The following is a 20,221-nucleotide window of genomic DNA, read 5'->3' as shown; positions in this document are numbered from 1 at the left end:
CATGAATTGTAAATAATGCAATTATTGAAAGAATGATTGTTTTGGAGTAATAATTTTTGGTAAAATGACAAGTGTTTGATTATATACTCAGTTAAGATCACATGTTCTGTTCTCATGAATGGTAATTAATCAATTTATCGAAAAGATGATTGTTTGGGAACGATAGTTGTGCTACGTTTGGGCTGTCATAAAATTTTAAAAGTTGAAATTGTATAATTGCCACTAGCTGTATGTCACGCTTCGAGCTCGGGCCCGCGCCTGCATGACTGCACAATGGACCCTATAGCAACTATTTCGTATTCGTCATCGCTTTACGAAATGATTAACTCAAGTTGCTATAGAAGTCCATTGTAAGCACATTATAAAATCATTTTAAATTCTTAATTTTGAAGATGTGGGACAAGGGATATTACAATCACCCCTCCTTTAGAACACGACGTCCTCGTCACAGCCTGACCCCTTGATCCACCAACGCCGAGAATCTGGAGGTGGCTCCTACAGGTTCAAGAGGTGGTTCCGGTCATGTATAATTTTGACCCGCATGTTCAAGATGTGACACTCATGTACGTAGTATTTTGCCCCGCATATCACTTATTTCACGGTGTTCTTTGCTGGTGACCGGCTTTGATACCATTCAATCACGTCCCGAGCCCGGGCCCACGCCTGTGTGCCTGCACAATGAACCTCTATAGCATCTACTTCGTATTCGTCTTCGCATTACGAAAATGATTAACTCAAGTTGCTATATTTAAGATGTGGGACCAGTGATATTACACTATACATTTTGGTGTTTTTATTTAAATGAAAAATGATTCTACACACAAACATACGTATAATTGCACGAATGAAAACGTAAATATGTTAATTTAAAAAATTCTTCTTGCGACCTAAGTATTTTATTATATTAAATATATATTATATGAAATTAAAATTATCATATTTCGATCGTTTTATCAATATGCTGCACTATTAATTCTAATAGCTCTAAATCGAAATTCGTGACAGAATACCAAATACATATTTTTTGGTACGTATTATTTAAATAAAATTACCTCCTTTCAAAGTAAGGCTAATTCTTAATCAATTTGTGGATATTGACTTTCTGTTCAATTGCTTTTTGTTTTATATAGAACATCATGCATGATGTAATATAAATCAGAAAATATTTTTTGAGATTCTCTCACATATTTTTATTCCTGAAATGAATCAATCTTATCTATATTTACAATAAAAATTAATAATTTTATCATAAAAAATAATATTTTTTTTATTGATAACTCAAATAGAATACCCGTATTATAAAATTGATTCGTAAGATCGTCTCACATGAATTTGTGTGAATATAAATATATATAGATATATATGGATCTTGATTCATATATTATTATATTCTAGTTTTATGTAAAGCGTGTTATATTTTATTATATTTTAATGTTAATCGTGTTCCATCCTGAGAAATTAAACTAATATTTTTTTAATGCTTGAGTACAGACTTAAATATGGAATCTGTACAATGTACCATTTTCATGAACCCTATTTTTTAATGGCATTATTTTTTAGTTTTTAATTTTTTATTCTTATTATAATATCTTATACAGAAGACGACTCTTCCACGAGGATTAAATTTAAAAAATTAAAAAACTGGGTCACTAGTCAACCATGTTGCAACAGATTAAAAAATATTTTGTGCACATTAAACGAATAAATAATTTTTAGTCTTTTTTTACGACTTGTTTTTTTGTTATATTTATGTACAAAAAAAATATCGAAGAATTTTCAATTAATATTCATATTGATTAATTATTAAATTTGAAAGAAAATTAATTAAAATATAAAAAAATCAAACTCTCTCTCTTAATTTTTCAAAAATGATTTCCCAAAAGTGATTTTATTTTATTAAAATTCAAATGATGGAATACAAATAGGTGAAAAGCGATTAACAATATTGCATTTATGTATATAAATTACTTTTAAATATCAAAATTTTAATTTTTTTTAAAATAAATACACATCAAGAAATTATTAAGATACTTAAAAAATTCAATTGTTGGAGTCATGATTTTTCATTTTTTTTTAATTTTAGGAAATATGGATTTCATTACTCAGAAACAAGATAAAGTTTTATAACCTCGTTCAAGGACAAAGGAATAACATCTGCAAATTAAACAATTTAGTGAAAAGAGATCTCTGCTACTTGCGAAAACAAAAGAGTGATGTCTTCTATTAGCTAGAAATCCTAAGAAACTGATCAAGAATAGCTTGATTTATAGTAAGAACATGGGATTCAACGACCATTTTACTCCATCCACGTTTAATAGCCGGCAAGAAATCGTATTACGATATTAAAAATATTTATTTCAAAACTATTGATTATATCGAAATATTGCGACATATCAATATTTCGATACGGTATCGGTATATATCATTTTATACCGAAAACTTCAAATTTCAAAGTCACCAAAAATTTCGGTAAATCCGATATTTTTCAATACGATAATTTCAATATACCGAAAATTCGATATTTTTCTCCACCCCTACTTCCTTCGCTGCCTACATTTTAGCAATGTGGTGAAAACCTCTCTGCAACAAGAACCAAATTTTGTTTAAATCTTCACACACCATAAAACAACCAAATTTTTTTTTTTTTTCAATTTTCCAAAAAACATTTATATAATCCAATAAATAATAAAGACAATTTTTTTAGTATTTAAAATTAATAAAATATATAGTAATCACATATATCTATAATGTAAACTTTTAATTTGCATAAATGTACACCTTTTATTAAAATTTAATATAAATATGGCTAGTACATTATAACAGACTCATGTGATTGAATATAAAGAATGTGATAATAAGTTTAAAAATGGTGAATAATATAATTGTAGAACTCAAGATATATACATAAAATGGAAAAAAAATGTGGTGCCTTGCTCCTCACCAAAATTACTAATTTGATAAATTTGATTATTAATAAAAAGAGAGATTGCAATTTTTTTACTTGTATTTTTGCAAATGTTGTTAATTATCCATATTATTAACTTTCAGTTTTAATCGATATTTTGGTGTTTGTTTTGGATTTTTTTTTTTCAACGTGATATTGTTGTTGCATTGACATATGTAATATCATTTCACCATTCTAGATGAGAGACGACTAAAATTATAAAAAAAAAAACATATGACTAAACTGAAATTCGATAACATAAATTACAAAAATAACAAAGAAACAAAAATAAATGCCCAAAATACGATATTCTTTTAGTGAAAATAAGAGAGATAAATTTTTTTAAAAATTTTTATTAAACATGAAATATTTAATATATTTTTTAAGGAAAAAATATTTTAAATTTTGGATCATGTATGTTGTGTCATCATTTAAAATTATTATTATTATTATCATTCTCTCCTCAAATGTCTTCCTCCATTCTCGGCCAATCAACTATCACTACGCAGGAGCTAACTGGAGCCTGATTTCTCCATTATTCACGGCTAATTGAGGATTTGTTACTGGAGACGTAGATGGAGAGAGATTTCATGGAATTGGCGGTGAAGAACGAAACTCCTGACGAAATCAACGACTCCGGTAATTAGAATATGACGCTTATGCTTGTATATTATTTATTTTGAATTCTTCATGATGATATAGTGCGCAGAAGGAAGAAAAACGAGCTGAAACCTAGAAATATGGACATTTTACTGCCTTTTGCATGTATTCGAAGCTTGAAGTTCGAAACAGTTGGTAGATTTTGGGAGATTGCAGTATTGGCTAGCAGATTTAGATTTTTGGTGATTAGTTAATCCTGCGGTTCTCGAAGGACCGAAAATACGAGCTTGAACTCCATTATTTCCTATTATTTGTTTGATTTTTAAAGTACCAAAATCAAGTATTTCTTTTCAAGTTATGCTTGTCACCAGCTGTCAAACTGGGTTAAATGCATTTGCATTCTATTTACATCCTTTATATTTACATTATTATTGTTAATATTGTACATCTCGTGTTTCTTTGAGTAGAATAATGTATGGAGCCTGGAGGTGGAGGATTGTTCACGTTTTGCGAGAATAATTCAAATGGGCAGTAAATAATCTCTCCTGTTTGTTAATTACATATATTTGTTGTGGCGTTACGGCGCACATTTGAATTTAGTTTGCATTATTCAAGCCTTCAACTTTTTAAAAAATTATATCATGCTGTATTATATATACTTTATTCGGTATTATTGATGATAACTAGTGGAAGCTCGGCAAATTCCAATAAAAAATGTAAATAAATAAATATATATATGTATGTATGTACGTATATGATAAGATGATGATGCAACGCCAAAATTTAGCAGTAGATTTTATGTCTCGTCTCTTCTGCAAGCGCAGTATTTTTAATATTAATTTCCCTTGTGGGTTTCTTGTGATAGTTAAATATGCCAACATGCACCTTATAGAGATATTTAATTGTTGTATATTTGTAAAGCAGCAGTGTCTTTTATTTTTAAATGAGATGTCACCTTCAAGAAGACATCACCCCCCAGTATGAAATAGTTTTATACTACAATAAGATAGCATATCACCAATAAAGATGAATATTTTATACCTGTACACAAAAAAGATAAGGTTTTTTTTATAGTTTAAATAATCTGGCTTTCACCAGATGGATTGTATAATATATACTAGTACAGCATCATTCAATACAAAAATTAAATAGTATTATATTGCGCATGAGATGCTAAGCTTTGATTTTTTTAAGTGGATCAACATGTTCGCATCCCTTTTACATCCACACTTTATTTAAATGGAAGTCATGCATTCCTTGTGATTGATATTAAAATAGTAGACAAATTGCCATATTTTGTACATGTATTCAGTTTAAAGCCACATTTTGAGTTGTTTAATGAAACTCCTGTATCATATTGTGATTTGTTGTTGAAATTTTATTCAAGTTGGTATAGCTTGATCTTTCACGCAGTTCTGAGATTAGCCTTTATATATTACTTTTAAGTAGTCATTAATAATCAGGTACTTAACTCTAGAAGAGGTGCACAAATTTGACTAAGGGCCGCATTTGTTCGATTGTATTGGTAGTAGTATTTGGATATTACTAGTGATAGATTTGACGTAGTGTGTTTCGTTTACAATGTACTTTTGTTATGCAGCTCCGGTGAGAAGTTTAGCAATGCAGTGGTCATTCTCAAACAAGGCTCCCACTCTTCCTCGGCTCTTATCTTTCCAGGATGTTCATGAAGAAATACCTAAAACTGGTTTTGATTCCCTGGCATCGACTGGATTGGTGTCCATAACAACTACTGAAGCTTTCGACTCTGATCACAGTCCGTACTCTAGTGTCATGCAGGTTTGGATCGTCGATTTATGTTTATGAAGAATCAAATCCATGTTTTGTTAACTGATTCACAAGTTTTGAGAGGGATTGCTTCTGTGCTTTTGTTTGTAGAATTTTCATTGTTTTTCGATTTGTGTTCAGAAAAACGTCGTTCCTGAAAAGCAAGCGGGGCCTTGGTACAGGATGACTACACATCCTGCAAAGCACCTTGACTCACGTACGATGAATCGATCTATTCTTAATCAGGAAAATGTGACAGTTTCTTCAGCCGGACTGCATCTCATAGGTTCGGCAAAGTCTCTTACAGGAATTTCAATGGCTCATCCCATCCAAGTTATTCCTTCTAGCAGCCCTGTTGTGGGAACCACAGATTTAAGGTAATGTAGAGACATGAGGTAGAACATTAAATTAAAAACATGAATTTGAATCTTACTGAGAAAAATAATTAAATGTCTGGAAAAATGGATTTGTTCCGCAGAAATATTCCTAAGATCTCAACCGCCCCTGCTCAGTTGACTGTATTCTACGCTGGTTCAGTGTGTGTATATGACAATATATCTCCTCAAAAGGTGCGCCATATGAAATGTCCATTAGTTTCAACATTTTCTTTTCTTGATTTTGTGAGATTAATTTTGTTCAATGGATGCAGGCTCAGGCGATAATGCTATTAGCTGGAAACGGACCTCCCACGCCTTCAAGCACAACTCTTCCAATAGCTCCAGTTCAAGCAACCATGCACCAGTCTTTTGTTCTTGATGGATTTGTTGTAAGCCAACCACATGGCTCAACCCCCTATCATTCAGGGCCCATACCTATAACAGCTCTTAGCATGTCTCGGTCTGCTGGTGGGTCTGCCATCAACAACAGAACTACTGTAAATCCAGGAGTTACCTTACCTTGTTCCAGTAAAATAGAGCCTGTGAAAGTTGTCAAGTCGTTGGGATCTGATCCTTGTAGTGTTACCTTACTTTCAAGTAATTTCTGGTTTTTTTTATTCATGTTTTCTTCAATATGTAAGATATTTTTTATTTATTGATTCTTGACAACGTCATATTAAATCTAATTTCATGTGTGCAGGCACTGTGCCTCAGTTTCGCCGAAAATCTTTGGCTCGGTTTTTAGAGAAACGGAAGGAAAGGTACTCTATCTTTTGCATGCTACTAACTTATGACCGTTGCACAATTCTCAGCACTCAACTCAATGTGTTCCAAGCTGAATAATTTATATTGCTGAATCCAGGTTAATCGCCCAAGCCCCATATAATGCAGACCAGCGAGCTTTAGATAAGGATACTCCTGAAGGACCAGCAAACTTGAGATAGGGTCACTCCTGAATCTGGTAACACAAGCATGCCTGTTAATTCTTGAGGCTCGTGTCCTGTACCAGTTAACAGTTGATCTAGCTCTAAGTTCAGTGAATATTAAGTACATATAAGCAAGCTACTAGACTTTTCATATTGATATTTTTGCCTTTGATGTTGCATTCTTTGTTGCCGCTGTACCTTAATTATTGTTGTTAAGTTTTGTTTGTTATTTTAGTTGTTATTGAATCCAATATATGAAAAGTTTATGATTCACATTGTATAAATATTGATTCTACGATACGTTAGCATTTACTTCTTTAGCAGAAGAAAGACTGGTTTGTTATTCAGTGTATTACATTCCGCTTGAAGATAAAATCGTGCTTTGAATGCACATACAGGTAACTTCATATAATATGCGAGGAAATCCTAAATAAAAAAAGGAAAGAAACAAGAAAAAAAACTTTTCGAACAAAATCACATATGTTATAAGCTTAAAGCTTACCATACACAATATATAAATACACACACACACACACACACAGAGATATGTGTACAGAATCAAATCTCACAAATACGCCAACAAAGATTAATGAGAGGAGAGATGCTCTATCGGCGTCTTTCTCAATACTTGCTTTCTCATCCTATCAGAAGACTTCAGAACCCGAATCGCAAAAGGTTATATAGTACTACTTTCTCATCCTATTAAAATTCACAACAAAGAAATGACCTGATATCATTTTAAATGTAATGCTTTCTGTTGCATCTGCCAACCGTTCGAAGCCATAGATCTCCCAATTGGAGACTCTCGGGCATTGACAAAGTGATGCAATGTCAAGCACATAAGATTTCTTACTTGGAGAGCCCTGACCAGAAGAAGGGAGAATTTGATGTAGCTTACTCTGCTTGAGAAGCTACTCACAATTAGTCCCATCGTTCCTCCGCCCAGAGCTGATGCTCCATTGTCTTCTTCTCTAGCAAACAAAACCAAACCAAAACAAATCACAAACTTCACAAAAGCATCTGGCTTTTCATCTCAAATTGTATTTTGGAGAAGCACCTGTTAAATATAATGGTTAACACGTGACAAAAATATGCATTACCTTCACTGGAGAAGAAACCGATCAATGTAAGGCATTAAGGCAAGGATGTATCCATTCTGCACAACATATCCACTTTAATCAAGTTAGATTTGGCAGCATCTAATAATGGATCTAATGCAAGAGTCTTGTTGAAGCAGAACATGGCTTCCTCCCAGCGACCCTCAGCTACAAAAACAAGGCCGAGATTATTATATGCAGGAGCATATCCCGGCTGCAGTTCAAGAGCCTTGCTGAACATTGCTTTTGCGCGTTCATGTTTTCTTAACTGGCGATAAAAATTCCCAAGATTGGAGAATATAGTGTGTTCCTGAGACGTAGCTAATGACAGAGCATGTTTGTATACTTCTTCAGCTTGTGCATTCTGCTCCAGTAGCTGTAGTGAGATGCCTAAGAAGAATTTTCAGGTGTATAAAATGGTGAAAGTAAGAAACTGTGGAGCATTAAATATACATGTTCGGAAGCAAAAAAGATTTAAAAATTGCACTTACCCAAATTTGACCATGTGTAAACACAGTCGTTACGACGAGCGGCTGCTGCCTTGAGGTATGTCTGAGACATTTTAAATTGCTGAGTACAAAGGCAATGAAGGCCAATTTGATGCCATTGTACAGCATCATCTGGGTCTTCTCCTATTGCCTGATTAATGCAAGAAAGCACATAAGAAAGGATGTCAAAACAAAAACAAGATGTTACTCGACGTCAATCCATTTATTTTAATACATGCATCTATATGTGAGGTGCCAAAATTAATGATCAAGTGCCATCCTCAATGTCAAAGACTTGCATATATATTTTATCCGAGTCAAACATGAAATATGATAAATAAAAAAAAATACAACATGGAATGATACAAATTGCAAGAAAGCTGAAAATAACGACTTTTATCTGATCAAGATCAGTAACCGCATTCAACCTAAAATTTAAGTAACAGAATCTGACGAATCAAAAGTTCATATTTTTCAGCCAGATGCAAAGAGTGGACGATTTTTCTAAATCATCGTGTGTCATCAGTGGTTCAGAGAGTAGATGGTATAGGACTTACAGATGGTCAAGATATTAAGGGAATGCAAAAAGTACTAGAATTTCCATTTCATCATAATTAATCAATCATCTAGTATTTATTAATAAATTTGTGTTTTATCTAAAAACAAATCAATCATCTCATTTTAATTTTTTCAAGAAAGTGAATCTCACCCACAAAGGATAGAAAAGACACTCCACAACATTTCCATGTACGCATGCATCACCCATGGAGGGGCTTCTTACTCTTTGGTAAAAACTGATTTTATTTTCAATCTATGTTAAATAAATGTTGAATCATTGAATATACCGAAACTTCAGATTCCATTCTGATCCACTTCTCCTTTTATTATACATTAATATTTTATAGTCCCTATGCATACAACCAACAGAAGAAGAGTATGAGTGAAAAGTTGTTCTTTAAGAAGACATGAACGCATATGAAACTAGGAAATTCTAGGATTAGGATTCCGCATAAAAAAATCTTCCCCTTATGGAAAGATAAAATATCATATGATAAAAAATTCCTTTTCATTAATAAGATTGGTTTGTTATACTGTATAATATTGGTTTCTCTAATGTCTTCAAACCTTCTGAAAAGTTCCAAGCTTAATATCAATTATTCGGAAAATTACCATGACTGTAAAACACAGAACCACATTCATGTGAGGATACAAAAAAAAACCTGCTTAAGACTGTACATAGCACGATCTTTAACTTCTAGCAATTCCTGTCGTTCGATTTCAAATGCTGATGCAATCTCATGTTGGGCTTTGTGGGCCATAGCAAGACCTGCCCATGCTATGGGAGGCTCAATTGCGGTGGAATCTCCTTCTCTTAGCAGAGAAGCCATCTCATTCCCAGCCCAGGTGAGCTGTTCATTAGGATTCTGAGACCTTTCTGCATCTCTGACTCGGTGAACTCCAATAGCATATCGTGTGGCTAAGCAATTTGGCTCCAGTTTTCCAGCCTAGAAAGCAAGAAGGCAAGGGCAAAGAACTTAAAATCTTTAACACAATATAACAGAAAAGAGTTGATCGATTTACCAATCATGACAGGGTAAAAATATTGGGAAAAGGATAAAACTTCGTCTATGAGATTACTTAATGGAAATCATTGTACAAAAGAAAACAATAACGAAAAGAGACCAATAAAAGTTAATACTGCTGAAAATCAGTGATCAAAGTAAAGGAGCCAGAAGTACCTTTTCCAAGCATTTTCCAGAAGCTTTGTAATCACCAGCCAAATAATATGCACTGGCCAGATTCGTCCATACGTGAGCTGCCCTGGGGTCAGCTTTTGCAGCAGCTAATAAACACTCTTTGGCAACATTCGAAGCCTCAACCTGATCCGCAAAAGTTCTAGCATCAGCGTTGGCCCCAGCACCTATACAAGAAAAAACTTCAGTATAGTAATATCTAAATCTGACCGAAGAAAAAGAAGACCGTTTAATTGATCGACGATGCTAATGCCGATTAGAATTTAGGCGCATTATGCCAGATACAAACATCCTTATAGAACAAGAAAGCAAGGTGCCTTTCAGTTTGACTTTCAACCCTATTTAATTTGAAAATTTCTAGAAGAGCTCTACAGCAATTTTTGAAGATAATATTGACTCGTATTTGAATAAATATTCTGAAGCAAAGATGTAGCTAAAAAATGTGTTTTCAGAAAAATGCAGAAGCGGTTTTTATGTTCGGATAAATAGTGAAAAAGAGCTTATTTTTAAGGAGAAGCTGAAGCAGAAGCCGAAAACCCAAAATTTTTTGGCTTTTATAAAAGTACTTTTTAAAAACACCTTCTCCATGCAAACACCACTTTTTGCTTAAAAATGCCTTTTCTTTTAAAATACTGATTACATAACTTATTGTAAGTTTGAAAAAAGAAGTCTAATACTCTGAAACACTGCGGTGTATTTATTCAAAACTCTTCTATCTTACAACTTGTGTTTACAAGCCTTATATAGAGATATCTACGTAACAAACCTAGATAACATCTTCCTAAATGATATAACCACATCCTAAATAATATGATTGATTGTTACATAGTTATTAGACTAAATCTACACCCAAAACTGTAACAAATAAAGTGAGAAATAATTAAATACACACTAACACCCCCCCCCCCCCTTTCAAGCTGGACTGTACAGGTTGTACATTCCAAGCTTGGTTACAAATTTTTCAAAGGTTGGCTTGAACAAAGCTTTTGTTAAGATGTCAGCAATCTGTTCTTCGATGGAGATGTGTTTCACTGTGAGAATTCCTTGGTCTATCTTTTCTTTGATGAAGTGTCTGTCAACCTCTACGTGCTTGTCACGGTGAACTGGATTGTGGATAATGGAGATCGCTGCACTGTTGTCGCAGAATTGTAGAATTGGCCCTATAGCCTCCAGCTCAAGTTCTTTCAAGAACATTTTTATCCATAAGCCTTCGCATGTTTCAAGAGCTACTGATCGTAGTTCAGCCTCAGCACTACTTCTAGCTACAACGTTTTGTTTCTTACTACGCCACGTGACCAGATTCCCCCAGACAAAGGAACAGTATCCGGATGTAGATCGTCGATCTGTTGGAGATCCAGCATAATCAGCATCAACAAACATCTGTATATCTCTGCTTTCGATCTTTCGAAACAAAAGGCCTCTACCCGGATTCCCTTTTAGGTACCTCAAAATTCTGTAGAGGGCCCTCATATGAGTTTCTGAAGGAGAGTGCATAGACTGACTTACACAACTAACCGCAAACCCAATATCCGGACGTGTATGTGAGAGATGAATCAGCTTGCCCACTAGCCGTTGATAACTGCCCTTGTCAACCTATTTGTCATCTGAGTTAATAACCAATTTCAGATTTGCGTCCATTGGAGTATCAACTGGTTTTGAGCCCAACACGCCAGTTTCTACTTACGTTGAGACACTGAGATGGAGTCTTTGTTCCTAGCAATCTCAATTCTGAGAAAAAATATGAGATTACCGAGGTATTTCATATCAAATTCCCTTGCTAACTCAGCTTTAATTCTCTGCATCTCGAGTTTGTCATCCCCGGTTAGAACAATATCATCAACATATACTATTAAAATAATAATACCGGTTGACTGTCGTTTGTAGAACAGCGTGTGGTCAACTTGAGCCTGCTTGAAACCATGGCTTTGGACAAATTTCATAAATCTCCCAAACCAAGCTCTTGGTGATTGCTTGAGTCCGCATAAGGACTTCTTCAACTTACACGAATTACCTTGGTTATTGCTGGTGTTGAAACCAGGAAGTAGATCCATGTAAACTTGTTATTCTAATTCCCCATTTAAATACGCGTTCTTCACATCAAGTTGTAGAAATGGCCAATCGAGATTAACAACGAGAGACAAGAGAATACGTATGAAATTTATCTTAGCCACCGGAGCGAAGGTTTCTTGGAAGTCAATACCTTGAGTTTGAGTATATCCCTTTGCGACGAGTCTTGCTTTGTGCCGTTCAACAGTCCCATCTGAATTGTATTTGATGGTAAACACCCATTTGCAGCCTACTGATTTTTTATCTAGTGGTTTCTGAACAATGGTCCAAGTTTCATTCTTCTCAAGAGCTTGCATTTCGTTTAAAATAGCTTGTTTCCACATGTTATCACGCCATGCTTCCTCAAAGTTCTTTGGAATCTCTGTGGTGGCTAGTTGAGATACAAGGGCCTGCATAGCTTGTGACAAGTGTGCATAACCGAGAAAATCTGAAATGGGATGTTTAGTGCAACAACGTTTCCCTTTCCGTAATGCTATAGGAACGTCAATTTCAGAGATTGTGAGATCCTTACCAGGAACCGGGAGTTGTGTTTGGTCATGAGAGGTGTCGGGTTCTTCTATTTGCTGCAAGTTTTTTCTTCTCTCATAAAATCTGTCATACGGCTGTATTTTTGTAGTACTAATTGGATTTGAAGGAAGCTTTTGGGAGATTTCAGGGGGTTGATTTTGTGGGATTTGTTGGGTAATATTTGGTGGATTTGGTGCTGATATACTGGGATCAGGTTCCTGAACATGTGTTTTACGAGAATTAGAAATATCTTCCGGTAGAAACTCCCAGTCCACTGTTGGTGAGTGATTTGAATCCCAGAAAATGTCATGATCTGCTGCATTTTCCCAGAAATTTGCAACACTAATTATCCCCCCTGAAACTGATTTATGGGATAAAATGCTTGATTTTCAAAGAATTTGAGATCAAGTATTTTTTTGCAGACGGACAAAACACACGATATCCTTTTTGTGTGGAAGAGTATCCTAGAAAAATACAAGGTAAAACCAAGTCAAGTTTGCTCTTAGTGGGACAATTATTGTGGACAAATGCCTTACACCCAAATACTCTAAGGTCTAGTTCTAAGTATATACGTGAAGTGGGAAAGGATCTAAAAAGGGTTGACAAAGGTGTATTGAAACCAAGGACTTTTGATGGTTGGCGATTAATAAGATAGCACGCAGTTAAGATGGCGTCCCTCCAAAAATGTTTAGGAACATTAGCAGTGAATAAAAGTGTGCGTGCGACTTCAAGAAGATGACGATTTTTACGTTCGGAAATTCCATTTTGTTGAGGTGACTCAACACAATAGCTTTGATGTAATAGACCATTTTTTGTGATAAATGCATTCATGACAGAGTTGAAGTACTCAGTGCCATTGTCAGTACGACAGAATTTAATAGTTGTGTTAAATTGATTTTTTACCATGGTATAAAATGAGGAAAAAATGTTTGGAACTTCCGATTTTTCTTTAAGTAAATAAACCCAAGAGACACGAGAATGGTCATCAGTAAATGTAATAAACCATCGTTTGTTTGAATGAGATGCAATCTTCGACGGACCCCATAAATCGCTATGAATAAGCGAAAAATGATGTGAGGGCTGGTAAGGTCGAGGAAAAAAAGGAATTTTTTTGTGCTCTGCAAGTTGACAAATATCACAATCGAATCGTTCATTTTTCAAAAATAATGTAGGAAACAATCTTTGCAAATATTGAAAACTTGGATGACCTAAATGACAGTGAAGGAGCTTTATTTGTTGACGCCTAGAAAGAGTAGTGGAGGATCCAACAGCCGCCAGATGTTTATTTTGAGAAGAATCAAGTTGCTGAAAATAGTAGAGACCCGAGCTTTCCTCAGCATTCCCAATCACTCGGCCCGATCTTTGGTCCTGAAAAAGGCATCGTGAAGGGGAGAAAATAGCATTACAATTCTGATCCATTGTCAGCTTGCTGATGGATAATAAATTACACGAGAAACCAGGCACATAAAGGACGTTTTTCAAGCATAACGAGGGACCGAGAGAGACTAAACAAGTCCCGTGAATGCGCAAGAAATAAGCATCAGCAATCTTAACAGTGCGAGGAAAAATGCTCAGAGAATAAGTAGTAAAAAACATTTTTCTACCCGTCATATGATCAGAGGCACCTGAGTCAATTATCCATTAAGCTTTTAATGGAGCAAAAGTTGAGTTTAAAGGGTTACCGGTTGAGGCCATAAAGAGGCAGTAGGAGTAGATGAGAAAAACTTGCTCAATTGATCAAGTTGAGCATCAGTGAAGAGGGCAGGAGGCGGTAGAGCCGTCGCGGACTTCGTAGATGCCGCCGTTTGACCGGAACTGTCGCGCATATGCTTAGGAACCCAGTCGGCAGGCTTCCCATGTAGTTTCCTACACTTTGATTTTGTGTGATACGGTTTGTGGCAGTGATCACACCAAGTTGTTGGTTTCTTGCCCTTCTCATCACCTGCCCGAGCCGCCATAGCCGATGAATCAACAGGTGAAGGCGCGTTAGGGCCGAGCATTACAGATTAGCGATGTTCCTCTCGACGTACTTCAGCAAAAATTTCATCGAGAGATGGTAGAGGTTTCACGCCAAGAATTCGACCGCGAACTTCATCCAAGGTGGGATTGAGACCAGCAAGAAAATCATATGTGCGCTCCTTCTCTAGCATGCGACGATGGAGAAGTGCATCAGCCGGATCTTTCCAATCTTGAGATTGGAACAGATCTAATTCCTGCCAAACACGAGTTAGAGAATGGTAATAATCAGAGACACAGCCATCCGCTTGACGGAGGTCGCGAGCTCTCGTCCTTAAAGCGAACATCTAAGACGAGTCTTCTAGGTCTGAATAAGCCTGTTTGACAGCATCCCAAATGGCAGACGCAGTCCCGTCCCCAAAAGCTAGCTCAAGAGGCGAGGATTGTCCAAGCCCATATATACAACTCCCAGGTATTTTATCCAACCGATGTGGGACAACTAACACACCCCCTCACGCCCAGGAATGAACATCTGAGGCGTGAAGTTTACAAATGACCCAACTATGGGCAGAACGGGTGGTCCAACACATAACGGTGGAACCTGAGCTCTAATACCATGTAAGTTTGAAAAAAGAAGTCTAATACTCTGAAACACTGTGGTGTATTTATTCAAAACTCTTCTATCTTACAACTTGTGTTTACAAGCCTTATATAGAGATATCTACGTAACAAACCTAGATAACATCTTCCTAAATGATATAACCACCTCCTAAATAATAGGATTGATTGTTACATAGTTATTAGACTAAATCTACACCTAGAACTGTAACAAATAAAGTGAGAAATAATTAAATACACGCTAACACTTATCAATCTAAATGCACTTGTAGTGTAATGAATATATGAAATAGATGAAACAGTATAATTTTTAGTAGAAAAAAGGGAGAGAAAAATAGTATGTAATGACTATGTTTTTAATAATTGTTTTAACATGTGAAAGAAAATGTGGGGTGAAACACTTAAGTTCTGAATTATGATTTGAGTGAATACTAGTTAGGCTCCTGAGTTGAGTAAAGATCATGACCCAACAACTTCTTAGACATGCTGAATTCAGTCAAATTTCAAAAGGGATACCTGAGACCACCGAACCATATTTATATAAAAGGATGGCAGCATAGTTGATTAAAGCTGCTGAATGATTGTGATCTTTCAAAACCAAATCTTGGAAACACCTCTCCGAAAGTTCCAAATGCCCACTGGGACATAATTCATTACAACCATCAAATTACCATGATGAATAATGCAATTGCTATTATATATGAAATTAGCACAATATGCATCAATAAAACATAGATCTACAGTAAACTAACAAATACAGCCGCAAAACAAGCCGCCAACTTTATTATATTTACTCAAACTATGAACAAACATGTCAATGCATCTGATATCTAACTGCTTGATTTTATTATTGACCATGGTGCTGCATTGTTTCGGATTATCAAGAAACATCAACGCAACAAATTTTTTGCATTTGCATATTGTGAGGACTGAGGCGGGTACATGACATATTTTCAGAAAAATTAATTATGGATAACACGTAATTGAATTAATGTAATCGGATGTGACAACTTAGAAAACATAATATTGTAACTGTTCAATCTTATCATACGCTTAAAAACAAACAGCAACCAATTTGCTCCTCTTGAAAAAACTCCATCAAACAAATAAGTAAAAAGAAAAAGATTTAAAAAATGGCATTTGATGAAAACAATAGCAAAAAACTAAACAATCAAGCCAATGAACAATGAAGATGAATTCCAAAACAAGTCCTTTCATGCCTAAGATATTTACATAGCCATGATTTCCACTTACCCTTGAAGATAAGCGACTCCAAGGTTTCCAAGGCAATCCAAGTTGTCAGGAGCAATCTTCAACAAAGAAGAAAATACGGTGACAGCACTCTATGAAGACCAGGAGCAGTGTTAGTTTTAAAATCTTACAACAAACACCTACAGTAGCTTGTTGACACAAAAAAAATGTTTGCACCTGCGAGCGACCTGTTCTAAGTAGTAGTAAACCCAGAGTGTTCCAAACAGAGGCTTGTCTAACATCTGTCTTCAGGGAGTCCCTCATTTTCAAACAAATTTCATCAAGTTCTTGCGATTCAAGTTCTTCATCCAAATTAGAGTTTTCAAAGCTTTCTAGCAGTATACACTGCATGAGGGATGAATTAATAATTAACCAAGTTAATCAAGGGAATTAAGAAACAGTCAAATTCATAATGCTATTGCAGTTTCAGCATAAAAGTCCACCCGCCTGTGCATGATGAAGTTGAACCACTGAAAGTAACTCTGGTCTGTCAATTTCTTCTTCAGAGCGAAGTAATATCTCGGCTGCCTTTTCATATGCCAGAATCGCCTAGAAATAATTCCATCAAAAGGGATGCTACCAAAAACATGCATAAACATACAATGGCTACCTTTTGAGGTTGTCCCATTCGTTCATACATCAAGCCAAGTATAAATTGAGAATGCATATTCTTCGGCATCTTCCGAGCAACATGTGCCAATCCCTAAAATTCAAATAGGTCAACATGGTGCAATTTAATACACGCAGAAGCGCCTCTACAAGATTGAGTACTTTTCACAATGGAAAACAAGACAATTTTCTCCTCAATCTTAGACTCATTCAGTGCAGATATACGATTAAGGTACCCTTGCAAACCTATTCGGGCTGTTTCATGTAAATAACATAAAAGGATTAAGTATTAAACGTTATACTTAGTTTCATTATCTGATTATTAGCCATCTCCAATCTGACAGAAATGATATGTAAGTTGTTCTATGTGTACATGGAACTGCATAATTTTTCATGTCTCAAAGATGTCAAACCACAAAATATGTACCCTCTTTATGATTTTTTGTTCCAAATAAACTAAATAAAGATTCAAATTCCACCATGTGAGAAGCAGAATTTTGAAAGAAGCTAGTGACAGCCATATGTTATCAATTCAGCAAACAGGATAGATAAAATTTCTCTAAGAACCAAAAAAAGAAATCAACATTTCATTTTACAAGAAGAATAACATAATAAAAGTCAACTGGATGCCACATATGATTGGCCCAAACAACAAAGCCACTAATTGGCAACTTATATATAGGAAATATTCTTCTATAGAACATATCTATCTTTGGGTGGAAAGATTCTGATGGTGTGCTTTACTCCAGCCCAAGCTTAAACGTCAAAAAGGAAAGAGAGCTCAACACAGCAAAACAAAACAACGAACAGTTGGCGACAAACAATATTTTATAAAAGTTAGGCTAGTTATTGCACAATATTTTATTGCACTGACCTAAAACAGTTTAAATGAAAACTTCTATAAACTTTTTCTTCCTTTTATCGTGTCCGAGTGTGAGAAATTGGTAGGTCCATGACAGAAAAGGAAACTTCACCATTTCAAGGAGGATGACACACAGAAGAGTGTCCAGTCCTTTTCTTTGCATTAATTCGTTTTCAGGTTCAGGTGCAAATCATGGTGCAGAAGTGAAAACAAAAACTTACAGTTTTAAGACTGCTAACTTTTTCCTCACGAGAACTGGGTACCCCTAGACCATTTTGGTCAGCGTCTGTATCAGCTCCACAGCAATCAGGAGGGTACTCCACCTTACTAGTTCTCGAACGACATCTCCCAACTTTCTTGGATTGGGAAGCTTCCACATCCAGGGCGTCTACATCTTTATGCATCAAGGTGATCTTTTCTGAAATTGTTTCATCGGTAACAGTCCTACAGAAACAATCAATGGATGATATTGACAATCATCAAACAAATGACAGATATCACTCGAGCTGAAATCAAAAAGTTTTCTACTCTGCACTTCTTCACTTGGATAGACTGATGTATGCATAGTATGAAATTGGACCACAATTAAAAGTAAAAAATTGTATTTCTTTGTTGAAGGAAGTGGGAGAAAATGAAATACATGTGCTTACATCAGAGAAAAGGTCGATGCAAATAAGGTTAGAATAAATACAAATATGGTCTTCTCCGGCTTATTAGATATTATTTTAGAAGAAAACTATAAAGTTCTGTTATATTATTACCCAGGCATTTGAGCCGAACAAATTCTTTCTTTTTAGCACTCAACGGATAGGGATATAAGATAAATCTAAGTGATGCTGTAAATGTTACATAAATTCAAAATTCTTATATTAAAAGTTACTAGGAGCTCTCTAATTTTCGACCACATAACCATTACACAAATTGTACGGCCAGTGCAACAACGGCTCCCTGGATAACAGTCAGATATAATTTGATTAGAAAAGGGAAAGATATGTGTAGCATCCTGGAACCAAAAAAGCAAAAAAGAAATGAATATCTTCAATCTTGCAGTGAAAATCAGTAGCCGTATTCATAAAATTGGCATTGGGTTCCCTTCTTATTGATTTCTTTTAATAAAATTATCCTCATAATTGCAGATTCATGGACATTTTCAAAACTGACCCAAAAAATAATCACAACATATTAGTTCAGTAAAACAACTCATCAATTACCGAAGCCTTAGTTGCATCCGGTCTGCCTCTTAAATATAGCTACGCATTCCTAATGAAGCTCAGAAACTTTAAATGCATGGTTAAAACAACAGATTATTTTTCTGTGAACATTTTTTTCCCAAATTAACTCACCCACGGTTAAAAACATTAGCGCTACGAATCATACTAGCAAACTTCAAAGAATCGTTAAAAAGGCCCTTAATTTGGCGTGGATCAGCTACATTTGGAGTGCCCATATCAACACATTCAACTCAAGTGGTAATATGTCAGGCACACAAAAATGTAGAGAATAGATTACTAATAACTATAATTTAGCAAATATATCGCAGAAGCATTGAAAAAGTCAAAACCTTGAGACAAGAAACGACGAAGAACCGGGGTGAGAGTCTGAGTCCGGCGGTTCAATATTGAGATCAGCCACAACCACAGTTCCCGGAGGTGGAGGGTGCGGTGAGAATGGGTTTTCGGACGTGTTTCCGGTGAGACGTTCAGTTCCTACGGAAGGTAGAACGGCGGCCGGTGGGTGAGGTCGGGACATTTTTTTCTGCCGAAGTGGCCAACATGTAAAAAAAGAAAATAAATGTTCCTATTTCTTTTTTGCTTGTTTTCCTTTTATTTTTAGTTGACTTTGAGAAAGATTGGAAATCCACACACACACACCCATANGTGAAATTTGATAAATTATGGAGAGACTAAATGAATATTTGAATTGTTGAAATAAAAAATAAAAGTGTGTGTTGAAATTTAAAAAAAAAACAAAAAGAAATTGTAATATTAGTAATATATAAGGGTAAAGTTCGAAGAAAAAGTTGGTATCTTTCGTAGGTGGTTACTGTCATGTCTTTAACTGGAATAAAATAGAATAGATACACACCCATATATATTGAAAATACTTGTAAAAAAAATTTAGGTTTATATTGCAATGAGTAATTGTTGTATGGATAATGCCTATTTTTTAAAAAATAATAATAATGATGTAGCTGTAAAAATATTCATGATTTGTATTTGGATACTAATTTTTTTGTTAAAAACAACATGATAATAATTTTGAAGAAAGATATTATTTTTTCAAATCAAAAAATTGAAAAGTTTATAGAACTCTTTGTATTTTTTATTTAATAAATGCACAAGATGTTGAAAGTTGGTTGATAATCCGAATCCATGCGGAA

At 35.1% G+C, this 20,221-nt stretch overlaps 2 protein-coding genes and 1 long non-coding RNA gene across 5 annotated transcripts; 2 read left to right on the top strand and 1 right to left on the bottom strand.

Annotated features, from left to right (window-relative positions):
• Window positions 1-3,401: 3,401 nt before the first annotated feature.
• Window positions 3,402-6,930, top strand: LOC140964252 (protein TIFY 6B-like). 3 transcript variants are annotated; one of them, XM_073423876.1, is made up of 7 exons: window positions 3,402-3,583; window positions 5,145-5,341; window positions 5,471-5,706; window positions 5,808-5,898; window positions 5,979-6,303; window positions 6,407-6,467; window positions 6,569-6,930. In XM_073423876.1, the coding sequence occupies exons 1-7, from the start codon at window positions 3,520-3,522 to the stop codon at window positions 6,648-6,650; spliced, it is 1,056 nt and encodes a 351-aa protein (XP_073279977.1). In that variant the 5' UTR covers window positions 3,402-3,519; the 3' UTR covers window positions 6,651-6,930. The 3 variants fall into 3 exon arrangements, with proteins under 3 accessions (XP_073279977.1, XP_073279979.1, XP_073279978.1); XM_073423878.1 differs by lacking the exon at window positions 3,402-3,583 and adding an exon at window positions 4,724-5,007; XM_073423877.1 differs by lacking the exon at window positions 3,402-3,583 and adding an exon at window positions 4,724-5,069.
• A 218-nt stretch (window positions 6,931-7,148) lies between these two features.
• On the bottom strand, window positions 7,149-19,655 carry LOC140964251 (uncharacterized). The gene is made up of 12 exons (XM_073423875.1): window positions 19,403-19,655; window positions 18,063-18,285; window positions 16,981-17,073; window positions 16,818-16,919; window positions 16,548-16,715; window positions 16,374-16,462; window positions 15,636-15,757; window positions 9,957-10,138; window positions 9,438-9,722; window positions 8,221-8,368; window positions 7,733-8,119; window positions 7,149-7,603 (listed from the first exon to the last, which is right to left on the bottom strand). The coding sequence occupies exons 1-11, from the start codon at window positions 19,588-19,590 to the stop codon at window positions 7,767-7,769; spliced, it is 1,953 nt and encodes a 650-aa protein (XP_073279976.1). The 5' UTR covers window positions 19,591-19,655; the 3' UTR covers window positions 7,149-7,603; window positions 7,733-7,766.
• LOC140964254 (uncharacterized) lies at window positions 11,673-13,200 on the top strand. Its single transcript, XR_012172852.1, has 2 exons — window positions 11,673-12,759; window positions 12,790-13,200. It is a non-coding gene; the product is annotated as an uncharacterized lncRNA (long non-coding RNA).
• Window positions 19,656-20,221: the final 566 nt, after the last annotated feature.

The sequence above is a fragment of the Primulina huaijiensis genome, chromosome 18 (assembly GCF_012295235.1).
Source record: "Primulina huaijiensis isolate GDHJ02 chromosome 18, ASM1229523v2, whole genome shotgun sequence".
Classification (NCBI taxonomy): Eukaryota; Viridiplantae; Streptophyta; class Magnoliopsida; order Lamiales; family Gesneriaceae; genus Primulina; species Primulina huaijiensis.
Note: the sequence above shows the minus strand (reverse complement) of the source record. Positions and strands in the feature narration are given on the sequence as shown.

Excerpts from the sequence above, each read along its gene's own strand:
- LOC140964252 (XM_073423876.1), top strand. The coding sequence starts at position 3,520 with ATGGAGAGAGATTTCATGGAATTGGCGGTGAAGAACGAAACTCCTGAC. Across the intron at positions 5,342-5,470 it reads CGTACTCTAGTGTCATGCAG|AAAAACGTCGTTCCTGAAAA; the intron begins GTTTGGATCGTC and ends ATTTGTGTTCAG. Across the intron at positions 5,899-5,978 it reads ACAATATATCTCCTCAAAAG|GCTCAGGCGATAATGCTATT; the intron begins GTGCGCCATATG and ends CAATGGATGCAG.
- LOC140964251 (XM_073423875.1), bottom strand. The coding sequence starts at position 19,590 with ATGTCCCGACCTCACCCACCGGCCGCCGTTCTACCTTCCGTAGGAACT. Across the intron at positions 17,074-18,062 it reads AAGTTAGCAGTCTTAAAACT|GGATTGGCACATGTTGCTCG; the intron begins GTAAGTTTTTGT and ends TTTGAATTTTAG. Across the intron at positions 16,463-16,547 it reads TTAGAACAGGTCGCTCGCAG|AGTGCTGTCACCGTATTTTC; the intron begins GTGCAAACATTT and ends TGGTCTTCATAG.